The 16,573-nt window shown below is 34.7% G+C and overlaps 2 protein-coding genes across 2 annotated transcripts in view; both read right to left on the bottom strand.

Annotated features, from left to right (window-relative positions):
- The window catches only part of LOC136039525 (uncharacterized), a 109,082-nt gene that overhangs the window by 11,578 nt on the left and 80,931 nt on the right, over window positions 1–16,573 (bottom strand). The window lies entirely within an intron of this gene.
- LOC136039120 (uncharacterized) lies at window positions 8,705–15,570 on the bottom strand. Its single transcript, XM_065722605.1, has 2 exons — window positions 15,563–15,570; window positions 8,705–9,428 (listed from the first exon to the last, which is right to left on the bottom strand). The coding sequence occupies exons 1-2, from the start codon at window positions 15,568–15,570 to the stop codon at window positions 8,705–8,707; spliced, it is 732 nt and encodes a 243-aa protein (XP_065578677.1).

The raw sequence follows: 16,573 nt of genomic DNA, 5'->3' as shown, positions 1-16,573 counted from the left end.
TAATTGGGAAATTACCCCTGATGACAGTGTTTCATTAAACTGGGCACCATGAACACAAATCAAATGTCTTGAACTGATGATCTTTTAACAATTAATAGAATTATATATATATCAAACATTCAGTCTGATTTTATTTGTACTTTCCAAGACTCTTCAAAACTCATACAGTTTTAAGTAAAGCGCCAATGAAGTAATAGGTTTTAGAGTTTTGGTTACTATTGAGCCGGGTCGCTCCTTACTACAGTTCGTTACCACGAACTGTTTGAAACACAGGTTTAAAAAGGAACAAACACCCCCTAAAAGAGTGCGAGACGAGGATGAAAAACCCGGACACTTTTTGTAGAGGTTTTTGTTCGTTTTAAGCTTGATTGACACTATATGACACTATATGCATCCCAGTTGCTACTGGATGTAGCTCCAATTATAAAGTCAAAACTTCCGGGAATGTCAAATATGATGTTTAAATCAAATAGTTCGTGGTAACGAATTTTTTTGGAATTTTGATACCAATAGTTACATAAAAAAAAATCGAATTTTAATGCTGCATTTAAATATATACCTTTCAGCCTGAGAAAATTTGCCTCATTTTAGAAAATAGGGGAAAACACCCCCTAAAAGTCATACAATCTTAACGAAAATCACACCAAGCTCCTATCTATAGAAGTTTCTAGTAGAAGTTTATAGCTCCTATCAACAAAAATGTGGAATTTTGCATTTTTTACCAGAAGACAAATCACGGATGCGTGTTTATTTGTTTATTTGTTTTTTTGTTGTTTTTTTTTCCCAGGGGTGATCGGATCGACCCAGTTGTCCTAGAATGTTGCAAGAGGACTCTTTCTAACGGAAATGAAAAGTTCTAGTGCCCTTTTTAAGTGACAAAAAAATTGGAGGGCACCTAGGCCCCCTCCCACGCTAATTACTTTCCCAAAGTCAACGGATCAAAATTCTGAGATAGCCATTTTATTCAGCGTAGTCGAAAAACTTTATAACTATGTCTTTGGGGACGACTTACTCCCCCACAGTCCCCATGGGAGGGGCAACAAGTTACAAACTTTGACCTGTGCTTACATATAGTAATGGTTATTGGGAAGTATACAGGCGTTTTCAGGAGGATTTTTTTGGTTGGGGGAGGGGTTGAAAAGAGGGGGATACGCTGGGGGAACTTTCCATCGAGAATTTGTCATGGGAGAAGAAAATTTCCATGAAGGGAGAGCAGGATTTACTAGCATTATTAAAAAAAAAACAATTAAAAAATAAATGTGAATAAGCTTTTTCAGCTGGAAGTAAGGAACAGCAATAAAACTTAAAACAAACAGAAATTATTACCCATATGAGGGGCTCACCTCCTTCTAATACCTCGCTCTTTACGCTAAAATATTTTTAGTAATTTCAACTATTTATTCTACGGCTTTTGTGATTTAGGGGTCATTCTTAATGAATTGGGATAAAATTTAAGCTTTAGTGTAAAGAGCGAGGTACTGACGATGGGGCGAATCCCCTCATATATGTAATAAAACATGAGAATACAAAAGTTCTTTACGTAAGCTAATTTATAAGTTACGTAAATCTTTTACCAATAAAAAGAGTCGTAAAAATTAAAAGCTCTAGTTGCCTTTTTAATTAACCAAAAAATTGGAGGGCAACTAGGCTTCGTCCCCCGCTCATTTTTTCTCAAAATCATTCAATCAAAATTATGAGAAAGCCATTTAGCCAAAAAAAAAAAAAAAATATATATACAAATTTCGTTTTGATTATTCCTCTGCGGAGAACCAGAATCAAAACATGCATTGATTCAAAAACGTTCAGAAATTAAATAAAAAAAACAAGTTTTTTTTCACTGAAAGTAAGGAGCGACATTAAAACTTAAAACGCACAGAAATTACTTCGTATATGAAAGAGGCTGCTTCCTCATCAACGCCCCGCTCTTTACGCTAAAGTTTTATACTGTTTTAAAAAGAAGAATTGAGAGAAAGAGTCAAACTTTAGCGTAAAGAGCGGGGCGTTGATGAGGAAGCAGCCTCTTTCATATACGAAGTAATTTCTGTGCGTTTTAAGTTTTAATGTCGCTCCTTACTTTCAGTTAAAAAAACTTGTTTTTTTATTTAATACATATAGTAATGGTTACTGGGAAGTTTACGGACGTTTTCAGTTTTTTTGGTTTGGGAGGGAGAGTTGAGGTGGGGGGGGGGTACGTTGGAAGATCTTTCCATGGAAAAACTTCTCATGGGGGAAGAGACTTTCAACGAAAGGGGCGCAGGATTTCTTAGCAATATTTAAAAAAAAAAACAATGAAAAAATAAATATGAAAAGTTTTTTCTACTGAAAGTGAAGAGCAGCATTAAAACTTAAAACAAGCAGAAATTATTGCGCATATGAGCGGTTTACCTCCTCGTAATACCTCGCTCTTTACGCTAAAGTATTTTCAGTAATTTCAACTATTTATTCTATGGCCTTTGTGCTTCACGGGTCATTCTTAAGGAATTGGGACAGAATTTAAGCTTTAGTGTAAAGAGCGAGGTATCGACAAGGGCTTAACTCCCTCATATACGCAATAAAAACATACGAATATAGAAGTTACGTAAGTTAATTCGTAAAATACGTCTTGTTTTACTGATAAAATATTCGTAAAAAACTAAAAGTTCTAGTTGCCTTTTTAAGTAATCGAAAAATTGAAGGGCAACTAGGCTTCCTCCCTCTCTTCTTTTTTCTCAAAATCTTCCGATTAAAACTATGAGAAAGCCATTTATCCAAAAAAAAATTAATATGCAAATTTTGTTTTAATTATTTATGTGCGGAGAGCCAAGATCAAAACATGTATTAATTAAAAAACGTCCAGAAATTAAAAAAAACAAGTTTTTTTAAATGAAAGTAAGGAGCGACATTAAAACTTAAAACGGACAGAAATTACTCCGCATATGAAAGGGGCTTTTCCTCCTTAACGCCCCGCTCTTTACGCTAAAGTTTTTTGCTGTTCTAAGAAGTAGAGTTAATAGAAAGACTCAAACTTTAGCGTAAAGAGTGGGGTGTTGAGGAGGAAAAGCCCCTTTCATATACGGAGTAATTTCTGTTCGTTTTAAGTTTTATTGTCGCTCCTTACTTTCATTTAAAAGAACTTGTTTTTTTTATTTAATAAATAAAAAGACACCATGTGCATTCTGGTAGTCAAAATGGCTTGTCTGCTTTATCTCGGGAATAGGTAAAGGTATTAAGTTGAAACTTTCCGAGAATGCTGAGGGAGGTGTTAAACTTAATTAAAATACAGCTAGCCTATGTGCATCCCATTGTAGGTAAGAAGATTAAGTGGAAACATTCAGAACTGTGTGGAATGCTGAGTAACCAAAATATAACAATGAGCATCAATAGTTGGTTGTAAAAGGTTGTAAATAGTGTGCATGCAGAATATATGAGGATTGACTGGCAAATGGTATTTAGTTGAAATTTTTATGGGATGTTGAACTAAATCAAAAGATACTATGCACACCCAGCTTGTTAAAATGGTGTTTAGTAATGGTGAAACAGTTAAGATAATTAAATTGAACCTTTATATATTGTTGAGGGGGATGTTGAGTTCAAACAAAAGATACCCTGTGAATATATGTTTTCAGATGGGCGTATATGCAATATCCTATGAACAGTTAATGGCATTTGGTTGGAACTTTTAGGAAATATTGAGGAAGATGTTGAAATTAATTAAATAATACTAATTAGAGCTAATAAATAAGAATCAGATTTTCCAGTCCTCAGGCAGGAGACATGAAAAATTTGGAGAAAGATATTCATTATGTTTTGCAAAAATAAAACGAACAAAAAATAATTGAAACAACTTTCCAAAAAAAAAAGTTTTTCAAAGAAAAGTGAATTAGTAATTCAAACTCAACACGGCCATAATCTACTATTAAAGAATAAATGAAACCCATAACAAACCAAAATTAAATAAGGAATCATAGAAATAAAGATAATGTTTACCAATATAAATGAGTAAATAAATCTTAAAACAACTAAATATTATGTTGAATATTAGTTACCGTGAATGTCCGTAAATTGGTGAATGTCGACATTCACCAGTGAATGTCCGAAATAGTTTTTTTTTTTCTCCTTCGATGTTATCACTTAATGTTATCAGTCAACTTTTTCAATTTAATGCAAGGTTTGATGATGACAAGTTAGGTTAGAATAGATTGGGTTTGGTGAGGTTAGGTTAACTTACGTTTTTAACCCATTTCTGATATTTAGAAGCAAATTTAACCTTGCCTATCCCAATCTAACCTAACCGAAACCAACATAATATAATGTAAGCTAACTTTAAATTTTACCATCATCGAACAGTTCGTGATAACAAATTGTAATTATGGAGTGATGTGGTTCAATAATAACCGAAACTATGAGAAACAGAGTCTTGATAATAATAGATACATCAAAAGGATCGAATTTTGATACTTGTTCAGAATATATAATATTTTTGAAAGTTGATGTTTGAGGATTGACGTCAAATTTTGATGCTTAGTCAAAATATGTAAAATTCCTGAAGCTTAATGTTACCCATAAAAATTAATGAGCCTGAGAAAATTAGCCTAATTTTTTAAAATGAGGGGAAACACCCTTAAAAATCAAATGATCTTCATGAAAATTACGCCATGAGATTCAGAATATAAGAGAATCTTATTTACAGGTTTCAAACTCCTATATAGAAAAATGTGGAATTTTGAATTTTTTGCCAGAATCAAGATTACGAATGCTTATTTATTTGTTTTCTTTTTGTTTTTTTTTCTTGTTTTCCCAGGGATGATCGTATCGAATCAGCGACCCTACAAGATCGAGAGAGGGCTCGGTTGTTCAGAAACCAAAAGATCTAGTGTTATTTTTAAGTGACCGAAAATATAGGAGGGCAACCCCCCTTCCACCTCCCTTCTTTATCCAAAATTACTTGATCAAAATTTCGAGATGGTCATTTTCTTCGGCACGGTCGAAAGATCTATTAACTATGTCTTTGAGGATAACTTGACCCCCCAAAGCCACCGGGGAAGGGCTGCAAGTTATGAACCTTGCTATTGCTTACATATAGTATTGGCTACTGGGAAGTATAAAGATATTCTCGGGAGAGAAATTTTCCGGTGGGGGTGCTTACGTGGAAGGATCTTACAATGGAGGACTTTTCGTAGGGGAGGAATTTTCCAAGGGAGGGGGAGCTGGATTTTCCAGTATGAATTAAAAAACCATCAGAAATAAAATTAAAAAAAAAACAAGTTTTTCCAACTGAAAGTAAGGAGCAACATTAGAATTTAAAACGAACAGGAATTAATAAATATATGAGGGCGTTTTCCTCCACTTCAGTACCTCGCTCTTTACGCTAGAGCGTTTCCGAATTTGTAAAAAACTTATTATTCTAATTAAACTATCAGGAGTCATTTTTAAATAACTAGAACAAACAGTCAAACTTTAGTGTAAAGAGCGAGGTACTGAGGAGGGGGTAACCCCCTCAAATACATAATAATTTCTAAGTGCTTATCGGTTATATAATAGACATTCGGGAAGTGGAGTTCGATTAAAGCTAAAGAAATCAAACATAACATGATGAAAATACAATAGTTTATTTGCACATTGGGGGTGGGGGTTGGGGGTTTGGGATCTAACTTGGCTTAACCAATCCAAAATACCAATTAAATACTTAAATAATATAGCTACAATTCATTTGTAGCCAAAGCTAATTATACGGTAAAAAGAAGTTGCTTGACCAGTTTCTTGTCTCATGTTCGCGTCATTCGCGATTAAAATTCTATTGTGTCTATTATATAACCAAAAAGGACAAATTTCTGTTCGCTTTAAGTTTTAATGTTGCTCCTTACTTTCGTTTGAAAAAAAAACTTTTTTTTATCTAATAGCTTGCAAAAGACTTAAGAAGCTGACTCCCAAAGCTGGTTGCATCCAAGCAGAGAAAAGGGAATTTCGAACATTCACCGGTGAACGTCGACATTAACCCGATTTCGGGCGTTCACGGTAACATTTACATGTTCCTCTATGTATATGTAGCATATACATATACATAACATCTATATGACATGTTATGGCGAGCCTAAAGCGAATGAAAATCCAAACCAACAGGAGTTTAGCCCTTTCCTTTTCTCCTACTCGTAAAGGCCTAAAGCCCTTTGTGTCACTTTTTGTATACTTTACTGAAAAATACATATGTTACACATGTTTTCCTATATATTTACAATATTAAAAAATAAACTTAAGAAATACATTGAAAAAATCTTGAATTGATAAGTTTTCACTAATTAATATCATTGTATATAAAACATTCAGTTTATTTTTTTTTTTTTTTTTCAAGAACTATTCAAGACACATGTAATTTTTATTAGATCGGAAATGACGAAAGAGACTTTAGACTTTTGTGGTAAGGGGAGGAGGAAGAGAGATTCTTAGAACTTAATTACCAATTATTTTTATCATTTGGTTTGGCGGCCTTTTTTGTAGTCAATATCATATGCATTATCTGCACAAAGATGGGAGTTCAGCTTTTGGGTCTGCGGAGCTTACAGCTATACAAATTATCTAGTAAAATCTTAATATCAGGTGCTATGCGAGGTAGAAAACACCTGGTCTTCGTGCAAGAAAAGGGAGACAAACACAGGAAAGTTTATAAGAGTGGGTGCCATATAGCACGATTTTTCCAACGATTCCTCCTCAAAATTTGGATATTGGTAGTATACGTATAGGCAGTACTAGGGCACTTCCGCATATGTCAGTTGAATTGATTAATTAATACAGTTATTTCTTGGTTATTATGCCTAGTCTTTCTGCTGTTACGATTTTAAATCGCCCTCCCCTATTAAAGCACATGCAAAAGATTTCAGGCTCTTGAAAGTACGCTAAGCTGTTTGGAATTTCTTTTTTTGAAAAATGTTAGCGTTCCAGACTTGAAATCCTGCGGGCAAGTGTTCGAGTCCTGGTGTCGCTGATTGTTTGGTTTAGGACAGGGTCCAATGGTGGTGACTCTGTAAGCTCAGCTAGAGTCTAGCCAGCTCTAAATGGGTACCAGGTGAAATGTTGAGGTAAGCCCCTTGAAGCTTCGGAGGATTTACCCCCAACTACGCACTGCACTCTCGGCCAAAGGTAGTGAATCAGGAGATCCATACCTGCGTAACGCAGACCATTGTTCAGCATGCGAAAAAGTTTTTTTATAGCTTATATTTCAAAAAGTCCAATGTCCTATGTTGTGCATGATAATTTTTTAGTTTTATTCTTTTCTGTTACTTTTACTTTTAAGCGGGCTGTCATGAAGTTAAAATTAAAAATTAATTTCGTCCAGTGCGCTGGAGGTCTTGGTTTCAGTCCCCTGAAATTTCAAAAACTGTATATGTACGAAGATGTTTCGAGTATCTTTTCTTTTTGAAATTAAATAAAAAAAACTGTTTTTTAATTTTTTTGATTTAAAATTATTAATTTTTTTAAAAGTAGAATTGTGGCAAAGAGTCAAACTTTAGCGTAAAGAGCGAGGGATTGTGGAGGCGACAACCCATTTCATATACGGAGTAATTTTTGTTCGTTTTAAGTTCATTTTGTTCGTTTAATGTCGCTCCTTACTTTCAGTTAAAAAAAAAAACAGTTTTTTAGTTAATTTCTGAACGTTTTTGAATTAATGCATGTTTGATTTAGGCTCCCCGAACATAAATTATTAAAATGAAATTTGCAGATTAATTCTTTTTTTTTTGGCTAAATGGATTTCTCTTAGTTTTTATCAGACGATTTTGAGAAATAAGGGGTGGGGAAGGAGGCCTAGTAGCCCTCCAATTTTTCGGTTACTTAAAAAGGCAACTAGAACTTTTAATTTTTAACGAACATTTTTATTAGTAAAAATATACGTAACTTAAGAATTAACTTACGTAACAAACTTTCATAATCTTATATTTTTATTATGTATATGAGGGAGTTTGTCCCCTCGTTAATACCTCGCTCTTTACACTAAATCTTAAGGTGTGTCCCAATTCTTTAAGAATGACCCCTAAATCAGAAAGCCCATAGAATAAATAGTTGAAATTACTAAAAATACTTTAGCATAAAGAGCGAGGTATTTATCTCCTCCTAAATACCTCGCTCTTTATGCTAAAGTATTTTTAGAATCCTCATATGCGTAATAATCTCTGTTTGTTTTCATTTTTTTTATCGTAATGCTAGAAAATCCCGCCCCCTTTTCATTGAATTTCTCTTCCCCCATGACATATTCTTCCGAGGAAAGATCCTCCCACATAGCCCCCTCCCCTCAACCCCACCCCCAAACCAAAAAAAAATCCCCCTGAAAACGTCTGTACACTTCCCAATAACCATTACTGTATGTAAGTAAGTAAGTAAGTAAAATATTTATTACCCGTATTTTTCACATGGAACAAAACGGAGTACAATGAAAAAACAAATAAAAGAAAAGAAAAAAAGAGAAGAAAAACGGAGAGAAATTTAAGACACAACATGGAAAAATACATAATCAAGAACTGTAGAAATGTTTAAGCCAGGGGTGGTTCCATTTTGCCTGGAAATTAGAAATCAACCGGTTTACCGCGATACTGGGGTCTGCAATCCTATGTTTATCAATCATATAAGTATATCTCGTCCACAAGGGGCATCGCAGCAGGAACTTCGCGAACCTAAAATAAAGGGACCGGAGCTTGCGTTTTTGGGTGTCAGTTAATAAATTCCAAAATGGCGCGATTTATAAAATATGCGGCAGTGCGACAGCGTTATACATATTGGCGAGATACTTTCGGCATAAGAGGAGTCTGCTGGCGACGATAGACCCATACGTGGTGCGGAGTTTTTTCTCGACGTGTTTGACGAGCAGTAGACGAGTTTCATTAAGGTTACGGCCTATGGGTAAACCCAGATACACGACATGAGATGAAACGGTAATTGACTCGCTACCCAGTAGGAGGTGTTCAGGCTGAGAAAGACTATCGTTGAAAAAAAGAACTGCAGATTTAGATGTATTGAAAGCCAGGCCGATTTTTCGGTATTCATCACGCAGGATCGAGAAATTCGATTGCAGACCCCTAATAGACCGACTTAGATTTAATAGATCGTCCGCGTATGTAAGTAGCGACACATTTATATTCTTGGAGATACATGAAACATTTACACACGCCTGGGCATTTAAAACACTGTTATTGTACAAACTTGTGGATAATAATGAACCCTGGCGGACACCTTTCTTTACTGGAACAACCACTGATGTAATGTGGTTACCTATTTTTATACGCGCTTTTAAACGGCAATACATATCGTACAGTACGCTAGTGACACGGAGGTTTACACCTTGCTGGTAAGCGGCTAAAAGGGCCTGAGCGTGAATCCACGAATCAAACGCTCTACTCACATCAAAAGCACCAATCACTATAGGATCACCGGATTCGTGAGAATCTGCTAGAATAGTGGCAAGACTGAAGAGAGCGTGAGCACTCTCACGCTCTCAAAAAACCCTGGTCAAAGTTTGTAACTTGCAGCCCCTCCCCCAGGGACTGTGGGGGAGTAATTCATCCCCAAAGACATAGTTATTATGATTTTCGACTATGCGGAACAAAATGGCTATCTCAAAATTTTGATCCGTTGACTTTGGGAAAAAATGAGCGTGGGAGTTTGGTCACTTAAAAATTTTTTGGTCACTTAAAAAGGGCACTAGAACTTTTCATTTCCGCTATAATGAGCCCTCTTGCGACATTCTAGGACCACTTGATCGATACGATGACCCCTGAGAAAAAAAAACAAAAAAAACAACAAAAAAAACAAATAAACACGCACCCGTGATCTGTCTTCAGGCAAAAATACGAAATTCCACATTTTTGTAGATAGGAGCTTGAAATATTTGCTATGGGGTTCTCTGATACTCTGAACGTGATGGTGTAATTTTTGTGAAGATCCTATGACCTTTAGGGGGTGTTTCCCCCTATTTTCCAAAATAAGGCAAATTTTCTCAGGCTCGTTACTTTTGATGACAAAGACTAAATTTGATGAAACTTGTATATTTAAAATCAGCATGAAAATTCGATTCTTTTGATGTATCTTTTAGCATCAAAATTCCTTTTTTTACAGTTTCGTTTACTATTGAGCCGGGTCGCTCCTTACTACAGTTCGTCACCACGAAGTGTTTGAAAAATGCCATCTTCTTTTGATAGCTTATATTTCAAAAAGTCCAATGTTATAATATGTTGTTGTCACAGGTTCATGTCACTAATCTCTGAAGTGCATAATGCATCATTCAGCTGATCATCCCCCTTGTTAAATCGTCCCCCTTGGCTGCATAAAAGTTAACTTGAACTTATTGGGTTCGTGAGACCCTTTGATATAATAGAGGCTGTGTAGAGGGTTGCCAGCTCTGACTTCGAGCCTTTTTAGGGATCCTATCACAACTATAAGGAAATCTATATATAAAAATAAGTTGTTTGTTTGTGTGTCTGTCTGTCTGTCAGCATATGATGTCTGAATTATTTCATCATATACCAATTCAAAAACGAATGTATTCAAGCCGAAGTAGCTGAGTTGGTAAAGCGTTATGTTCCAGGTTCTAGGTCCGAGAGGTTCCAGGTTCGAACCTTGGCTTTAGCATTAATACAAAAGAAGAAAAAAACAAAAAAAGGTAAAAACTACAAAAAAAACTAAAAAGAAAATACTAAAAAAAATTAAAAAACTAAAAAAAAAACAAAAAAATGGTAAAAAACTAAAACCTAACGAAGAAAAAAACTAAAAAAAATAAAAACTACAAAAAAAACTAAAAGAAGGTAAAAACTACAAAAAAAACTAAAAAGAAAAAAAAATAAAAACTAACAAAAAAACTAAAAAACTAAAAAACTAAAAACTGAAAAGAAAAAAAACTAAAAAAAGGAAAAAAACTGAAAAATAAAGGAGAAAAAGAAAACTAAAAAACTAAAAATAAAAATAAAAAAAAACTAAAAAGGTAAAAACTAAAACAAAACTAAAAAGAAAAAAAGAAAAAAACTAAAAAAGCTAAAAAAAAGGTAAAAACCAAAAAAAAACTAAAAAGAAAAAAACAAAAAATTTATTTCATCATATACCAATTCAAAAACGAATGTATATACAGGCCGGGACACAGGGAATATAAATGACGACCGGGACACTCAAAGAGAAATTACAGACTGGGACACCGGGACACAAATGACGACTGGGACGTGTGTGTCGACTGACGTCATGTTTGTGTGTCGACTGACGTCATGTGTTATGTGGATTTCAATCAAAGCAGGTAGCACCCTGATAAGGCCTTATGCTAGATTTGCCCCTCTCTCAATCGGACTATCTGCCTTGGCTTTTTCTACAATTAGCCATGGCTTGATGCCCCACAACTACTTGCTTGAACTCTAAACTGAATAAATTCTCCTCCGTTTAGCAAAAAGCTTCATATATTTTAATAATTTAATACCTCTATAAAATACCTAAATTAAATACCTAATTAAAACCTAATTTAATGCCTAATTAAAAATTAGGTATTTAATACCTAAATTAAATACCTAAAATACTTAAATTAAATACCTCTATCTCCGGCACACAACGAGAGAGGCTAAATCTTTTTTCTAAGGTTACTGGGAAAGTATGTATTAGCTTTTATTTTTTTTTGTCGCTTGTTTGAATCTGTTGTCCTAGCTCTATGCGCTACTAAAAGACCGCCCAATCAATTCTAATCAATGTGGCCGCATAAACTGAAAACATCTATAATGAAAGAAAAGAGGTGATCATTTAAGTTATAGAATCTTCTTAAATTAAACAAAAACAAGTTTTTTTTAAATGAAAGTAAGGAGCGACATTAAAACTTACAACGATAAGAAATTACTCCGTATATGAAAGTGTCTTTTCCTCCTCAACGTCCCGCTCTTTACGCTAAAGTTTGACTCTTTCTCTTAACTCTACTTTTTAAAACAGTAAAAAACTTTAGCGTAAAGAGAGGGGCATTGAGGAGGAAAAGCCCCTTTCATATACGGAGTAATTTATGTTCGTTTTAAGTTTTAATGTCGCTCCTTACTTTCATTTAAAAAAAACTTGTTTTTTTTTGTTTGATTGCTGGATGTTTTTGAATTACTGTATGTTTTGATCTTGACTCTACGCACATAAATAATTAAAACGAAATTTGCATATTAATATTTTTGGCTAAATGTCTTTTTCATAGTTTTGATCGGAAGATTTTGAGAAAAAAGGAGCGAGGGAGGAGGCCTAGTTGCCCTACAAATTTTGATTACTTAAAAAGGCATTAACTTTAAACTTTTTACGAACGTTTTCATAAGTAAAAAATATACGTAACTTACGAATTGACTTACGTAGCGAACTTCTGTATTCGTATGTTTTTATTGTGTATATGAGGGGGCTCGCCCCTCGTCGATACCTCGCTCTTTACACTAAAGCTTAAATTTTGTCCCAATTCCTTAAGAATGGCCCCTGAATCACAAAGGCCGTAGAATAAACAGTTGTAATTACTAAAAATACTTTAGCGTAAAGAGCGAGGTATTACGAGGAGGTAAACCCCTCATATGCGTTATAATGTCTGTTCGTTTTCAATTTTAATGCTGCTCGTCACTTTCAGTAGAAAAAACTTTTCATATTTATTTTTTCATTGTTTTTTTAAATAATGCTAGAAAATCCTGCGCCCCCTCCATTGAAAGTCTCTTTCCACATGAGAAGTTCCTCCATGGAAAGATCCTCCCACGTAACCCCTCACCTCAACTCTCCCCCCCCCACAACCAAAATATATCCCCCTGAAAACGTCTCTACACTTCCCAGTAACCATTACTATATGTAAACACGGGTCAAAGTTTGTAACTTGCAGCCCCTCCCAAGGGGCCTGCGGGGGAGTAAGTCGTCCCAAAAGAGATAGTTATTAGGTTTTTCGACTATGCTGAAATGGCTATCTCAGAATTTTTATCCGGTGACTTTGGGGAAAAAATGAGCATGGAGGGTGCCCTCCAATTTTTTCGGTCACTTAAAAAGGGCACTAGAACTTTTAATTCCGTTAAAATGAGCCCTTTTGCGACATTCTAGGACCACTGAGTCGATACGATCACCCCTGGGAAGAAAAAACAAATAAACACGCATCCGTGACTTGTCTTCTGGCAAAAAATGCGAAATTCCATATTTTTATAGATTGGGGCTTGAAACTTCTACGTTATGGTTCTCTGATACGCTGAATCTGATGGTGTGATTTTCGTTAAGAAATCGTATGACTTTTAGGGGGATGCTTCCCTCTATTTTCTAAAATAAGGCAAATTTTCTCAGGCTCGTAACTTTTGACGGGTATAACTGATCTTGATGAAATTTATATATTTAAAATCAGCATTAAAATGCTATTCTTTTGATGTAACTATTGGTATCAAAATTCCATTTTTAGAGTTTCGGTCACTATTGAGCCGGATCGCTCCTTATTACAGTTCGTTACCACGTACTGTTTGACAAAGATTAAATTCAACTTACAATAAAAACATACAAATCAAAAATAAAAACCTCCAATAGACTTATACAAATTATTCCCAACATGATTTTTTGGATGAATTACTTCGGTTGTTAGTGCTAGCTAGGCTTCCTTAAAGTAATTAAATAGAAAAAAACAAGTTTTTTTTAACTGAAAGTAAGCAGCGTCATTAAAACTTAAAACGAACAGAAATTACTCCGTATATGAATACCCTCCTCAACGCCTCGCTCTTTACGCTAAAGTTTGACACTTTCTCTCAACTCTACTTTTTAAAACAGTAAAAAAAATTAGCGTAAAGAGCGGGGCGTTGAGGAAGGAACAGCCCCTTTCATATACGGAGTAATTTCTGTTCGTTTTAAGTTTTAATAGCGCTCCTTACTTTCGGTTAAAAAAAAACTTGTTTTTTATTTAATTTCTGAACGTTTTTTAATTAATGCCTGTTTTGATTTTGGCTCTCCGCTCATGAATAATTAAAATAATATTCGCATATTAATTTATTTTTTATGGCTTTCTCATAGTTTTGACCGGACAATTTTGAGAAAAAAGGAGCGAGGGAGTAGGCCTAGTTACCCTCCAATTTTTTGGTTATTTAAAAGGCAACTAAAACTTTTAATTTATCACGAACGTTTTATTAGTAAAAATATACGTAACTTACGAATTAAATTACGTAACGAACTTCTATATTCCTATGTTTTTATCACGTATATGAGGGGGTTCCCCCTCGTCAGTACCTTGCTCTTTACACTAAAGCTTAAATTTTTTCCCAATTCCTTAAGAATGACCCCTGAGTCACAAAGGCCGTAAAAAAATAGTTGAAATTAATAAAATTCCTTTGGCATAAGGAGCGAGGTATTAGGAGGAGGCAAACCATATGCGTAATAATTTCTATTCGTTTTAAGTTTTAATGCTATTCCTTACTTTCAGTTGAAAAAACTTTTTCATATTTATTTTTTCATTGTTCATTAAAACATGCTAAGAAACCCTGCGCACCCTTCATGGAAATTTTCTTTCCCCATGACAATTTATTCCATGGAAAGTTCCCCCGCATAACCCCCTCCCTTTAAACCCTCCCCTCAGCCAAAAAAATCCCCCTGAAAGCGTCTGTACACTTCCCAATAACCATTACTATATGTAAACACTGGTCAAGGTTTGTAAATTGCTGCCCCTCCCACGGGGACCGTGGGGGAGTAAGTCGTCCCCAAAGAGATAGTTATTAGGTTTTTCGACTATACTGAATAAAATGTCTATCTCAGAATTTTGATCCGACGACTTTGGGGAAAAATGAGCGTGGGCCTAGGTACCCTCCAATTTTTTTGGTCACTTAAAAAGGGCACTAGAACTTTCTATTTCCGTTAGAATAAGCCCTCTCACGACATTCTAGGACCACTGGGTCGATACGATCACCCTCGGGGAAAAAAAACAAAAAAAAACAAATAAATACACATCCGTGATCTGTCTTGTGGCAAAAAATGCAAAATTGCACATTTTTGTAGATAGGAGCTTTAAACTTCCACTGCAGGGGTCTCTGATACGCTGAATCTGATGACGAGATTTCCGTTAAGATTCTATGACTTTTAAGGGGGTGTTTCCCCCTATTTTCTAAAATAAGGCAAATTTTCTCAGGCTTTCTAACTTTTGATGGGTAAGTTTAAACTTAATGAAACTTATATATTTAAAATCAACATTAAAATTTAATTCTTTTGATGTAACTATTGTTACAAAAATTCCGTTTCTTAGAGTATTGGTTACTAGTGAGTCGGGTCGCTCCTTACAGTTCGTTATCACGAAGTGCTTGATGACTGTGTTATTGGATTGTGTTATTGACTTTATTTCGGGTTTCTACCGTGAATTGAATTTTTACTATATTTTACTGTTTTGTTTTGCTGGAACGCCTATTAGACATTTAGCCGTATATTCAATTACCTTTAGTCTACAATTCAATGTCTTTAAACAGTCTCTCATTTAGCTACACTGTTTCTCATTTCTATGATGGAGCGCCAGCCTGGTCTTCAACGTTATCTGTCGTATTCGTTTTCATTATCGCTATCGTTATCGCTATCGTTATCTCTACTGTTATTAACGAATAACTGACTTTCTTGTGCAACTTACTCTTTCATCTCTTTTGGATCTTTAAACGGCTAGTGGAAAGTACAGCATTAACTTACAAAAGTGAAAACGGGTACTAGTCTTAAAAAAAAACTGGCGTTTTTTGGCCTTTTTTAAAACTTTGTAATCCTGTTGTTTTTTTTTCTGAGACTGAGATTGAGCGCTTATTGCTCCTCTAGTTCTGCCATGCCTTGTTATTGTCGCGTTTCTGTCATGTCGTTTTAATTTTGTCGAGTTATTATACCATAGAAATGACAAAAAAAATTACTGAAGGCAAAATGGCGTTGGTGATTTTTTTTTTCCCAGACTGAGATTGAGCTCTTATTGCTCCTCTAGTTCTGCCATGCCTTGTTATTGTCGCGTTACTGTCATGTCGTTTTAATTTTGCCTAGTTATTACACCACAGGAGTGATAAAAAAATCACTGAAGGCGAAATGCCGTATAGAATTAAACATTGCATTATTCAAAATATAAATGTATAAAAAAAATTTTGAGATTGGGTAGTGTCAAATCATCGTCTACTTCCTTTGGGCTTCACCATTGTAATGATCCTGCCACAGAATCGTAAGTACAGATGCAAAAGTACAAAACATTTTGAAAAAATACTAAAGCCCACCAAATGCTAAATGGTGTTGATAATTTTCTTTTTTATTTGCCGACACTAGAACTAGTTTTAACTTGTAAGTTGTCCATACTTTTTGGACTAGCGAGTAGCAAATTTTGTTCGTATTAATAAGCATTTGCTAAAGTTTGGTAGTAAAGCATATCCTATTGCCTACCAGAAGGTATTAGATCAGATTTTTATATCGAAAACTAGTAATTGATATTTTCTAAGGTAAAAGATTAAGCATTAAATTTTTAAAAATATAAATGTTTAAAATTTTATGAAATGAGGTAGTGTCAAATCATTAACTACTTCCTTTCGGCTACACCACTGCGATGATCCTGACACAGAAGCGAAAGTGCAAATACAAAAGTACAAAAAAAAATTGAAAAATACTAAAACCCACCGAA

This window comes from Artemia franciscana, chromosome 19 (assembly GCF_032884065.1).
Source record: "Artemia franciscana chromosome 19, ASM3288406v1, whole genome shotgun sequence".
Classification (NCBI taxonomy): Eukaryota; Metazoa; Arthropoda; class Branchiopoda; order Anostraca; family Artemiidae; genus Artemia; species Artemia franciscana.
The sequence above is the reverse complement of the archived record's forward strand: the minus strand, read 5'-3'. Positions and strand labels throughout refer to the sequence as shown.